Below are 11,938 nucleotides of genomic sequence, written 5' to 3'. Positions count from 1 at the left end.
TCGCGGGAGGGGACTGTCCCACTCTGCACCACACTGCTGCAGCCCCACCTTGAGCACTGTGGGCAGTTGTAGGTGTCTCAAGGTAAGAAGGACATCAAACTATTAGAGTGTGTGCAGAGCAGGACAGCCAAGATGGTAAAAGGCCTTGAGGGCAAGACATGCAAGAAGTGGCTGACGTCACCGACTTTGTTCAGCTTGGAGAAGGAAAGGTTGAAGGGTGACCTGGTGGCAGTCTACTATGTCCTCAGAGGGGGACAGCAGAGGGGGAGGTCCTGATTTCCTCTCTGTCATGACCAGCAAGAAAGCAGGAGGAAATGCAATGAGGCTGTGTCAGGGGAAGTTCAGACTGGACATCAGGAAAAGGTGCTTCACCAAGAGCGTGGTTGGTCACTGGAACAGGCTCCCCTAGGAAGCAGTGAGACCCCCAAGCCTGTCAGAGTTTAGGGAACGTCTAGATGATGCTCTTAAGACATATGGTTTAGTTTCAGGTAGCTCTGTCAGAAGCACATAGTCAGTTTGATGATCTTTACGTGTCCCTTCCATTGCAACATATTCTATATGAAATATTTAATGATTTTGCAATTTAAAACCAGATATACAGTAAAAGAAAGAGATGGATAGATTTATGTATCTATATATAGCCAAGATTAAGAAGAACATACAAACTTTTTGTTTAGATACAAATGTCATTTAACATCCATGAAAGAAATGATTGTTTAATTAAGCCATACACCTGCTTCCCATAATTTCAATCTTCTGTTGTTGTTGTCAAAACAGCCTCTATATAAACAAGTAACTTGAACAGAGAGAAGATGCTCAGGAAAAGCGGTCGATTTTTACTCATATATCTTTTTTACCTTTAAATTGCCCTCTTCCCAATTCTTTGTGGCAAGTAAGGAGGTGTTGTTCCAGTTCATGCTATAATTCCTTAAAGACTGGGGCCAGATAGCAATGTGTATTACCAGACTGATCACAGGACACGTAGAGAAACAGTCACAAGAAGCAGGAGACACTATTCTGCAGTGGACCCTGAAGCAGGAAGATGCCTCAGATGGAAAACCTAAAGCAGGGAACCACATTGTTCAAATCTTTTATTACATTTGCTGAAGAAAATAGGTCAGGTACCTCGCACTGAATTCCTTACTGGAAGTGATCAAATTCAAGTGAGGTTGAAGGCCATAGACTAAACCCTCTCAAACCACTTCAGAGAGGAACCCTTCTGTACTGACTGCTGCTCTGGGAGCCATTCTGCATACACTGCAAATGCAACTGTGCACAGCTACAGCACATGCAAGTGATGCTAAGACACACTGTATACACACACAGTTAACTGCAAGTTACAGCATCCAATTTGTCCCATATTTAAAATTGCACTTTGAAGAAAAACAGCGTTTCATACCCAACAACAACAACCAAAAAAATCTCAAATTATATGCTGGCATTCAGACACAGCACAAAGCTTATTTAAAGCTTGTGTTGTCTTCAAGTATACAGAAAACTGCAAGAATCCTTCATTCATGGGCCTTAAGAACATTCCAATAAAGCATCTCTCCAAAACGCATCAATGCAGAGCTTTATCACAGTGAAGTGGTCCCAGCATTTACAACTCTGATAACACTGTGTGCCAGCTGTCAGCTAAGTACAGGTTGCATTTATTCATTGACAGATGCCCGTGCAGACAGGTCAGACTGGGGATGACTGGACCTTGGTTCCTCCCTGTGATTAACACGGTGACCAGCTCACTCCAACTCTCTAACCTGGCACTTGCTCACTGGTCATGAAGTCACAGAATGAACTTTTTACCTCTCTGTCAGGAGGCAGCCTGTGACCTGCAAGAGCTGAGAGTGGAAATGAGACAGCGGAAGACAAGAAGTGAACAAGAATTATTTTATGGGCTGGGTACAGAGGCATAAGTAGACTAAGTAAGATTGAATGAGAAAACCATGCACAACTAGGCACTCCGGATTTCCAGACAAGTCTCATGTGTCTTTATAAACAGAGAATGAATGCTCATTTGTGCCCATGGGTCTCTTTGAGCTATTAACTCCACGGTGTCAAAAGAGAGGAAACACAGATACTGCAGGCCAGAGACAGGACTCATGTCTGGAGATGACCTGGACAAAGGCATAGCATAAATGTTTCATATTCAGGTGATTTGCTTTGGGTATGTTACTGCCACCCTCCCTGGTTCTCCAACCACAAATTGTAAGTACTGCCATGCTCTGGCAACTCTGTACCAACTTTTGTGGGTCACAGGAGTTCTGAGTTAGCCATTCCTTTAAATCTCCTCCAACCTTCAGAAAACAGCTGTCATGGTGAACAGAAGGCCAAAGGTGCCACTGTTACGATGTTCATGGTAATCTGAGTCAGGTCTTTCCTGATTAATGCTGTCCAGAGGTATGACTTGGACATTATTTCTCCCCAGACTATGCCCTGTCTGTCAGTTTGCAGGAGGGATGCCCTATTATGTTGCTCCAGGGAATCCCAACAATAGCAGTAATCATATAGAAGATCCAGGGTCCATTTTAAAAGTATCAGTATCCATCAAATAAAATACCTGAACATTGCACAGTTCTCTTCAATATTCCCCTGATGTTGGTTTGATTAAGGTATTTGAAAAAAAAAAAAAAAAAGGCACAGAACAAAGTATTTCAATTGGTGGGAACCTACAATAATCATCTAGTCCAACTGCCTGACAGGTTCAGAGCTGACCAAAAGTTAAAGGCATATTATTAAGGGCATTGTCCAAACGCCTCTTAAACACTGACAGGCTTAGGGCATCGACCACCTCTCCAGGAAGTCTGTTCACGTGTTTGACCACACTACCCTCTTGGTTTCATTATGTCCAGTCTGAACCTCATGCAGCTTTGAACCATTGCCATGTGTCCTACTATGGATACCAGGAAGAAGGTATTAGCACCTCCCTCTCCACTTCCCCTCCTCAGAAAGCTGTAGAGAGCAATGAGGTCATCCCTCAGCCTGCTTTTCTCCAAACTAGACAGAGCCTAAATCCTTAGTTGCTCCTCACAAGCCATTCTTTCCAGTCTGGTCATCAGCTGTGTTGCCCTCCTCTGGACATATTCAAGTACCTTCACATCCTTCTTAAATAGTGGGGCCCAGAACTGCACACAGAACTCAAGGTGAGACCATGCCAGTGCTGAATACAGCAGGTTAATTGCTCCTTTTGACCAGCTGGCCACACTGTGTTTGACACACCCCAGGATGTCTTTTGCCCTCGTGGCTCCAAGGGCATGTTGCTGACTCACACTGAGCCTGCTGTCAACCAGCCGCACCCCCAGGGCCCTCTCTGCAGGGCTGTTCTCCAGCCACTCCTTTCCCACTTCAGACTTGTGCCCTGTGTCCTAGGTGTAGAATCCAGCATTTGGGCTTGTCAGAATTCATCGCATTAATCACTGCCCAATGAAGAAAAAGCAAAAGGTAAAATCATGAACCTCAAAACTAGCATAAATGAAAAGAGAAGTTAGGCCTATATATGCTAATAAAATCGAAAAAGTTTCCTTTAACTCTCTTTGGATCAGCTGACAAGCCACACTTGTTTACTTCACCAGTAGCAACTCGATCCTTCCACTCAGCCTGTGTGCACCCAGACTGCATTTCAAGAGGAGCAGAAGTGGGTGTGAGAGCTAACTTAGCCTCTTTACCTGCAGACTCTCAGAGCACCATTCTCATTTAATCAGTTCCTAGGACCCTTGAATTCATCAAAAGTTATCTTCTGTTTTCTAAAGGTAACACACTTCTGGCAGGTCACAGTTACACTTCCTTCCTAGACTGAAAGGAAGAAAAATTCTACCCCACTAGTGGCTGATTACCTGTCTGCTGAAGAAACATGTGAATTTTACTGTGAAGACTTAGCACACACTGAGTCTATACTTTGGTGGAAGCTGTAAGATCACGATCATGCTTGAACAAAACAAATGGAATTTAATGCCACCAGCAAGTACTTACTTGCAGTGCAACCCACACGCAGAACCAATGCAGCCGAATTTATTGCTGAATTAAAAACAAGACAAAGCTCTGCCTCCTTCTCTTCTGAAGTTTTCAAGGCTCCTACACATGTAGAGGCTTCTACACAGCTGATGTTACCTTGCTGATGTGCTCTGGTGCTTGATCTGGCTGACTGCTGAACTCGCCACCGATCTGGAAGTCACTGACACAGGAAATTGAGTCTCTCAGCTCGGTGAGCTTCTGGCTGCCCAGTACGAGGACTGTCTGATAAGGTTTGTGATCTTTGTGCTACAAGGGAAAACACAAGCTTCAAATAAAAAAAAAAAATCACTTGTCAGCATCAGTACTGCTCTTCAGCTGACAGCCTGAGGTCATAACTGGCAGCACACAGAACATCATCTCTCTGTACAAGATTTTAAACAGCTTCTTGCCTCAGTGTCTCCTAAGGTTTATTAGTTTTATTTAGAAACTCAAAAGTGACATTCCCCACCAGAAAGTGTAGGAAAGACAGGAAGTCTGAGCACACTTATCTCAAATCCTTAAAGAGTACTTTAATTTTCATGTATTTAGTTTCAGATTTTGAGCTTTCTGTGAAATCAATTAACTGCTGAGTAATTATTATAAAAACTTCCTTCTGTAAATCAGTAACAGAATGAAAGCCATATTCTGAAAAATCCTTAAGAAATTAGCACAGTTGAAAAGTTTACCATGCTACCTCAGTGGAATCATTCATTATACCTCCCTAGGAAAGCAAGGTATTACCTGACCAGGGAAGAAACATCAGAATACTACCTCGAAAATTTAGTGCCAACCTTCTGAAATATGACAGGATAGAAGATGTTCAGAGTTAAAAGCAGTTCTCCCTCCTCAACTAGATCTGCTGGATTGTCTGGCCTCTTTCCAATTGCATGTGACTCCTGGAAAAATAAAGATAGATATATATAGATATATATATAGAGATATATATATATATATATTATACTGGCAGACAGTTATATCTCATAGCCCCTGGATAAAGTCTCGGGAACACTGTTCTAACTGCAACTAATTTTTGACTGTGTAGCCTTCTGAACTGATAACAGCCTACTTCCTCCAAGAAGGAAAGATGAGAAACTGCTGTAATTACTGATTTCAAACATTTTCCTTCATTCCTCAGCTCTGGAGAAATTGAGGTGCTTTCAGCAATTACGAGGTAGCTGGCTACTCTTTGGCTACTGGGAGGCCTTGCTGTCACTTTGCCCTCATGGAACCCAGCTACCAACTTCTGTCCATTAACGCTTTGAAATCCTCTTCAAATGCTCTGTCATGTAATGAGACATTGCAACTCTCAACTTGAGAAAGACTGAACTAGAAACTATCCATGGGATGAAGTATATGATTATAAAAATTAGTGTAAAATTTCATCCAACCAGGCAAGTTTGACATAGCTGGAGGTCTAAACTTCTCCAAAATGCAAATCCATAATCCAGTACTGCCCTTGACACACTGCTGTTTTAGAAAAGTGAAAGCATTTCCACATTTCCATTCTACTTCATAGCTGTGCTGTGAGAACCAGGTAGGGCACTTCTACGGCAGCTTCCTTCTTTCTAAGAACTCAAAAGAGAATACTGACCGCACAAACACTTCCCACTGAGATTCACAGTGATGGGGAAAAAAAAAAAAAGCAACTGGAAGCTGGATTTTGGCTGTGCTGAACTGCCTTGAGATCCTAGGAGAGGACACGGAACTTACCATCTCATAGGCAAGAGTCTCCTGTCTGCAAGCCCGATCCACCACAATCGTTTCTTCTCTCCTCTCTAACGCCTTCTTTCTGATTCTGAGGGGCAGGAGCACAGGACAAAATTCCATTTAACAACTTCCACGCAGAATCTTCAGGTATATTCTTAAACAACACAAGCTACTGCAGTGCAGCTTTCAAAAAGCAGGATTTCTGGCTGTCTTAGTACGACTGACTGACAGCACACTTGTCTCCTGATGCCCACAAAACCTTCCAGCCTGCATTTCTCTTTCCCCACAGGTGCAAATTACAGGTTGTCTGTGGACAGTTTTATGCTTATGAGTAAAAACAACAAAATGTCTGAAGAGGCTCTCTAGAAAGAACACACCACTACCTTTAAGAAAGCTGCTTCAACTACCCCTCCCACTTCAGAGAAATTAAATAAATGTTCAAGCAAAAATCAAGAAAAAGAGCCACTAATATGCTCAACTCCATGATATAGGTACATCTGAATATTTCTAAAAAAACTCGAGTATCATTTTTTGAAAAATAAGTATCATATATAGAATATTTACCAAACTACATGTATTTAACTACTGCACAAGCACCAAATCCTTTTTAACTTTCAGGGCAAACTCTTTACCCTCCAGACCTACCTGAAGATTTTCAGTAACAATCAGGCTTAACTCTGATCACAACCATAACACATTTCTTTACATTAGTACTACACAAACTGAAATTCAAGTACAGCAAAGGCCTGAGCAGGCCAACATATACTGCTCAACCTCTGAAATGCATCAGTAGTATCAATGAACTCTATAAAGATTGGGGTCAGGTAAAGAGGCATCTCACTACAACTTCAGTATTTGTAATTTAGTTGTTAGAATGTGACTGTGGGTTACAGGAGGCAAGAGCTACAGATTTATTTCACAAGGCTTTGGAGAAACCTCTTTGCACACGATTATGGCATATCCACTGCACACTCAAAATTCAGATACTAGTTCAAAAATGCCTAGACACAGGAATCCTAAGTTCTTCCACTAGGAAAGCTGGTCTATTCTGTACATATTAAAAATTTCCAAAGTGACATTTAAGCAGAAGTTTTATACCAATTAACCCATTATGAGCTGGTGTTTCTGTCCTTAGAGTAACTCTGGACACTGCTCCAGTAAGTGCACCATTGCCTGGAACAGGAAGAAGCAGCCAACCAAGCTTTTGCACTTGTTTTTCACCCCACCACATATGAGGGTTCTGCAATAGCACTGTAACAACATACCGAAGAGTCAGCAGACTGCTATCTTCAGAAATAACATCTGGGTCCTTTTCTTTATCAGAAGACATTAACATATCAATGCTAGGACAATAAAGAAAATTATTATTATACATCTTCTTATACCTAACTGAATACATACACCACTCAAGCTGTTCTTAAAAACAAACACAGCAAAATGTGAAAAAAAACACACCGAAATAAATAGCTTGTATAGCCTAAATCAGGGCAAAAGGGCAGTATGCTTGCTAAGACAAAGAATCAGAAGACACAGTCCTGGGACAAAAGGTTACATGTGGCTTTCACTGAGATCGTGTAAATTTCACCTTTATTTTGCATTCTGCCTAACAAAGCATAGCTGCATATAGAGGTTTAACAAGCCCTATTCAAAACATGTCCAATACTTTCTATAAGTAAAAATGCCACTTGACTTCTTCAAATCTCATCCACCTCCTCTGATTTTCTGACAATAGATCATACAAACATGAGGTTTTCGTAACACAAATAAGACTGGAATTTCTCATACACACATCACAAAAAAAAAAAAAAAAAAAAAAGTCCTGTGGGATACATACCTGCTCACCTGCCACAGTTTTACAACATAAGATTCCACTGCAATATTGCAGAAGTGACCCATCTGAAGGCTTCAGACTAGACACTATAACAGTGTCAACTGTGTTTTTAGAAACGTACAGAAAAATGCTGACTCAGGGACAGAATAATTTCATACTAATCGCAAGAGTTTTATCCAACTTAAAAACAGTCTGAGAAAATATTATATAAAACAGAGAAGTATCAACCCTTTGGAATCAGACTGATCCCTTTTGTCTCTCTGCTGTTTGCAGACTATAAAGGCAGGGCTTATTCCACTGCCCAAGTTCATGTGCAGTTTGAATCCCAGCAAAGTCTTGTGCAAAGCTATCTCTTTTTGCGTCAAACCAACCATTGATGAAGTCCGGGAAAAATTATTTGGTTATATTAATTTCGATTATATTCTTTTTCATTATAATCTTAAAACGTTCCCCATAGTCTTACAAATTTCCCCCTGTGAACAACACTCAGCTAGGTAATACTCTCACTGCAGTAGTGAATAAGCCTTCAGAGTGGAACTGCATAGGAATGCACAGTAATCAAGAAATAGAAGTCTGGAATCAACTGGCACCAGCTGACAATACACAAAACCTTGGTTGTAGGTAAACAGCCTAGTTCTGATGACCCAAAGAAGTCACTCTGTACTGAAGAAAATTTGAATTTAGAGCTGTTTAGTTTCTTACTATCCACCAGTAGAAAGAGTTTTAACCTTCCTCTGGTAGATTTCATCCCAAAGAGAAAATTTTTCTTTTTAAGTTACTGAGAAATTCTTCAGAAGCACAATTTTAAAATTAGTTATAACCTCTTGGAAACAAAATTTGCTCTATCCTCAGATTTCCATTTGAGGAGCTGGAGGCAGATGAGAACTCAGTTAATCCTCTACCAAGTGCAGACTGAGCCACAGCTGACGAATAATAATTTAACTAACATAAAGGCAGAGAACAGCACTTAGGAGAACCTGAGTCTTTCAGATAGTGCTGTTCTCCATTCAGCATAGATTACTGTTACAAGCAGCTCACCTAACAAAGTAACGTGGGTTTCTTTACCTGTCAGGGGTTGTACAAATGATCCTTCTCTGGAACTGACATCCCACCAGTGTGACCAAACTATTTCTCTCAGTCTTCCTGCACACGGATCAGCGACCCCATTCACCAAAAAGCCCCGAGTCACTTGAAGACTTGCCATTTTGAAGAAATGACTGTGTATTCTGTTCGTATTTTAAACACCACATGTTAATTGCAGGTGATGAAAATGTACTACCTAACATCGTGAAGTTTCACCTGCATCAACGGTGACAGTTTCCCATGTCCCTTCTGTGTGCACATACAATGTCAGAGCGCAGGAACCATACCTGTGGTTTCCTTCCCTTCCACAGCTCTAGGGCAGGGATTCAGGGCTGCAGGAAAAAACCCTAACATTTCCCAGAAAGCAGCTCCAAGAATACATCATGTAAAATAGCTGGCATGTAAGCTGCTTCCTCTTTACCAGTGGAGTGTAGCTAGTATAAAGAGAAACTGCCCTTGAATCCCTAACAAGTTCCATGAGCCATTACAAACCTAGAAACCACAATTTCTCACTCCTAGCAAGTCAGAAACCCTCAATTTCTCAAGGTCCTCTTTTCTTAATTTCTTAAGGAAAAGCAGAGCAATTTTTTTTCAGTATGTTGAATCAGTCTAATAATTCATGACCTATGTTGTTCTATCACACGGACTGAAGCCTGCAAAGGCTTTGCTATGTGGCCTTTTCCCCAAGCTCCTCCTGGGTTATGTCACTGCAACTAGTGGAACCACATCCATAATATCTGGTCTGTGGCCCTAAGAAAAGCAGGCTTCACAAACAGGAGATAAATGCTACTCTTTCCAGAAATTAAAGCTAAGTAGCCAGTATCATACGCTTAAAAAACTGAAGTGCAGGCGACACAAAGTTTGCACTAGGCACAGCTCACTCCTGACGGCCACAAGCAAGGGGTCCCCCTGTGACCCCCCAGAGAACACTCCCTGCACACAAGACCAACACCCTCTGTGCACTCAGCTTTGGTAGAGGGGCGCTGAGGTGAGCTGCAGGACAGTGATGAGGAGCCACGGTTGAAGGTCTCACTTGCAAAAAGCATGTAAAGTGTTATACGAAATTTATGTCCCCATGGAAGATATTTCAAGATGGCTAGAAATAAAAAAGCCAAAGGCAAGTCTGTGGAAATCTGGACGTGGAAATAGATTATCAGTGAAGACTTTAATCACCATGACTTCAATTTTCTCAGAAGATTCTGGAAACACAATGAGATTTCTCAGTTTCAGAAGCTAGAAGATGCTTTAGTATCATGCCTAATATTTTAGCAGTAAACAGATACAGTGTTTATATTACTCTTTATATGGCATATATTTTAAGCACAGTACTTTCATCACCTTTGAGACACTAATACTGCAAGATGCTAACTACTAATACGCTAAGACACTAATGCTAGCTTAATACAGCTTTATAACACGTCCCCAGAGATATTTACAACTACCCCTTCTAATAAAACGAGAAGGTAAATTAGGGCTGAAGTGGAATAAGGTACCTGTCAGCCTCACCTCTCTTGACCTATCTAAAATCCACATTGATTTGAGTCTTAGCCTGCCTTACACGTACACAACAAATCGCTCAGAAGGCAAAAGAGAACAACATAACTTAGCACCTCCAACATTCAAGCCCTTCAATCACTCCAATACCAGTAATGAATCCCAAGGTAAACCTCTTTGTTCACAGATCAATAAGACATTTGGACAAAACTTAATACCTTTACCCTCCAGTCTTGATCATTTAAGGGAACTACTGATAGAATCTCCTAGCCAAGAACACCATTTTACCCCCCCTAACATCTGGTGAAAACCCAAGCAAGCTCCTGGGTAAGGACTGTCTGCATACTATTTGGGCAGCATGCGAAGCATTCTTACTGAGCCAGATTCAATGAGTGAAGACAGAACTTTCTTCTCCTGTGCTATATTACAGGAAGAAAATAGAAGGGGAAAAAAAAAAATCAATTAACCACAACACATGTTATGCACAGAATTAAAGAGCACTTAAACATTATACCATTACTCTTCAGCAGAAGACTTTCAATGATCAAGAATACTTAAACGCACACTAAGTCATTACATGCTAAAGAAGATTTAACTATGGGTATTGAAAACCTTAATCCTGAGTCTATGAAAGATTCCCTAATTACCATTTTAAAAACATATAAAAGTATCCACATCTTCCCATCCCTCTTCCCCCCAAAGAAAACCTCCTTAACTAGCCAGAAGTTCCCTTAAAGTAGCTCAGTCAGAAAAATATGTGTTTATAACCAGGACATGTTCACCTCAGCACCTAAAAAAAATGTATTTAAACTCATAAAAAATATGACCTCAACACCACACAGAACAGATCTTGGTGTAGGCCAGTGTTTCCCACCTCTTCTCAAGACAGGACTACAAACAGCTCAGAGCAGGTCAGTGAAAGTGATCAGAGGTAGAGATTTCATGTTGGCCAGAGAGACTCAAGAGGCTATAACTATTTAATTTAAAAGCAAAAACACATGGAGATTAGGAATTGGGATTTCCAGTCTGCACAGGGGAAAGGTCACACCAGGATGTGGAGGTTTATCTTCATTCTCCTGCAAAGCCAACAGGCAGCTGCCAGATGATCTGCTCTCTCGCCCTCACAGACTGCATATCCTTTTTTCTTTCCCAAACCTTTTTACTACCCACCACCACTTTCCACAGTACACACGAACAGCACAAAAAGAGACAGCAGTGTTCTATAACACTGGGAAACACCGACAGAAGATGAAATGTAGCAGTCACAGGCTGAAGAAAGCAGAACAGAATAAAAACCAATGAATGAAGGGAAAAATAAACAAAGCATAGAAAATCTGCTTGGAGTTCAAGTGAAAATAGCAATAGATAGGCTCAAGCATCATGGTGACTGCCCAGAATAAGCCACAGCACAGGAGCAATCAGAAAGTACATCTGCACTGGGAAAGCTTACAGAATAATTCCCACAGTTGCTGTCACACCAGAATACATGAACTGATTTTAATACCAACCCCAGCCTCTACTTTCACTAGACCTAGTAATAGTAAAAATTGTCCTAGTCACCAGAACTATGACAGCTGAAGTAAAGCATAGTTTTAGTTAGGCTAGCATTAGAAAAAGGAAGAATGCCTGGAAAATTTATTCTCTGTTGTAAAGGCAAGATATAATTCAGGTAAGTGCCGATTTCCTGGTGAACGATGCTCCTAAAAGTACTGACTTCTGAATGGCTTACAGAGCTCTCACCATTACATACAGCACTCACACATGTGTATTTAGGTCGTAAATACTTTTGCACCTTTGAAGAAACAGTCACTGAAGGACAGAACTTGCACAAAGCAA

At 41.1% G+C, this 11,938-nt stretch overlaps 1 protein-coding gene across 1 annotated transcript in view; it reads right to left on the bottom strand.

Annotated features, from left to right (window-relative positions):
* SNAPC3 (small nuclear RNA activating complex, polypeptide 3, 50kDa) overlaps window positions 1–7,030 on the bottom strand; it is a 13,099-nt gene extending 6,069 nt beyond the window's left edge. The window contains exons 1-4 of the mRNA XM_008946829.1: window positions 6,960–7,030; window positions 5,698–5,782; window positions 4,779–4,883; window positions 4,105–4,254 (exon numbers count right to left, since the gene is read on the bottom strand). Coding sequence (XP_008945077.1) covers window positions 4,105–4,254; window positions 4,779–4,883; window positions 5,698–5,782; window positions 6,960–7,030 — 411 coding nt within the window. The remainder of the gene's footprint in view (window positions 1–4,104; window positions 4,255–4,778; window positions 4,884–5,697; window positions 5,783–6,959) is intronic.
* Between the last annotated feature and the right edge of the window lie 4,908 nt (window positions 7,031–11,938).

This window comes from Merops nubicus, unplaced genomic scaffold, assembly GCF_000691845.1.
Source record: "Merops nubicus isolate BGI_N331 unplaced genomic scaffold, ASM69184v1 scaffold23680, whole genome shotgun sequence".
Classification (NCBI taxonomy): Eukaryota; Metazoa; Chordata; class Aves; order Coraciiformes; family Meropidae; genus Merops; species Merops nubicus.
This window is presented reverse-complemented; position numbering and strand designations above follow the sequence as displayed.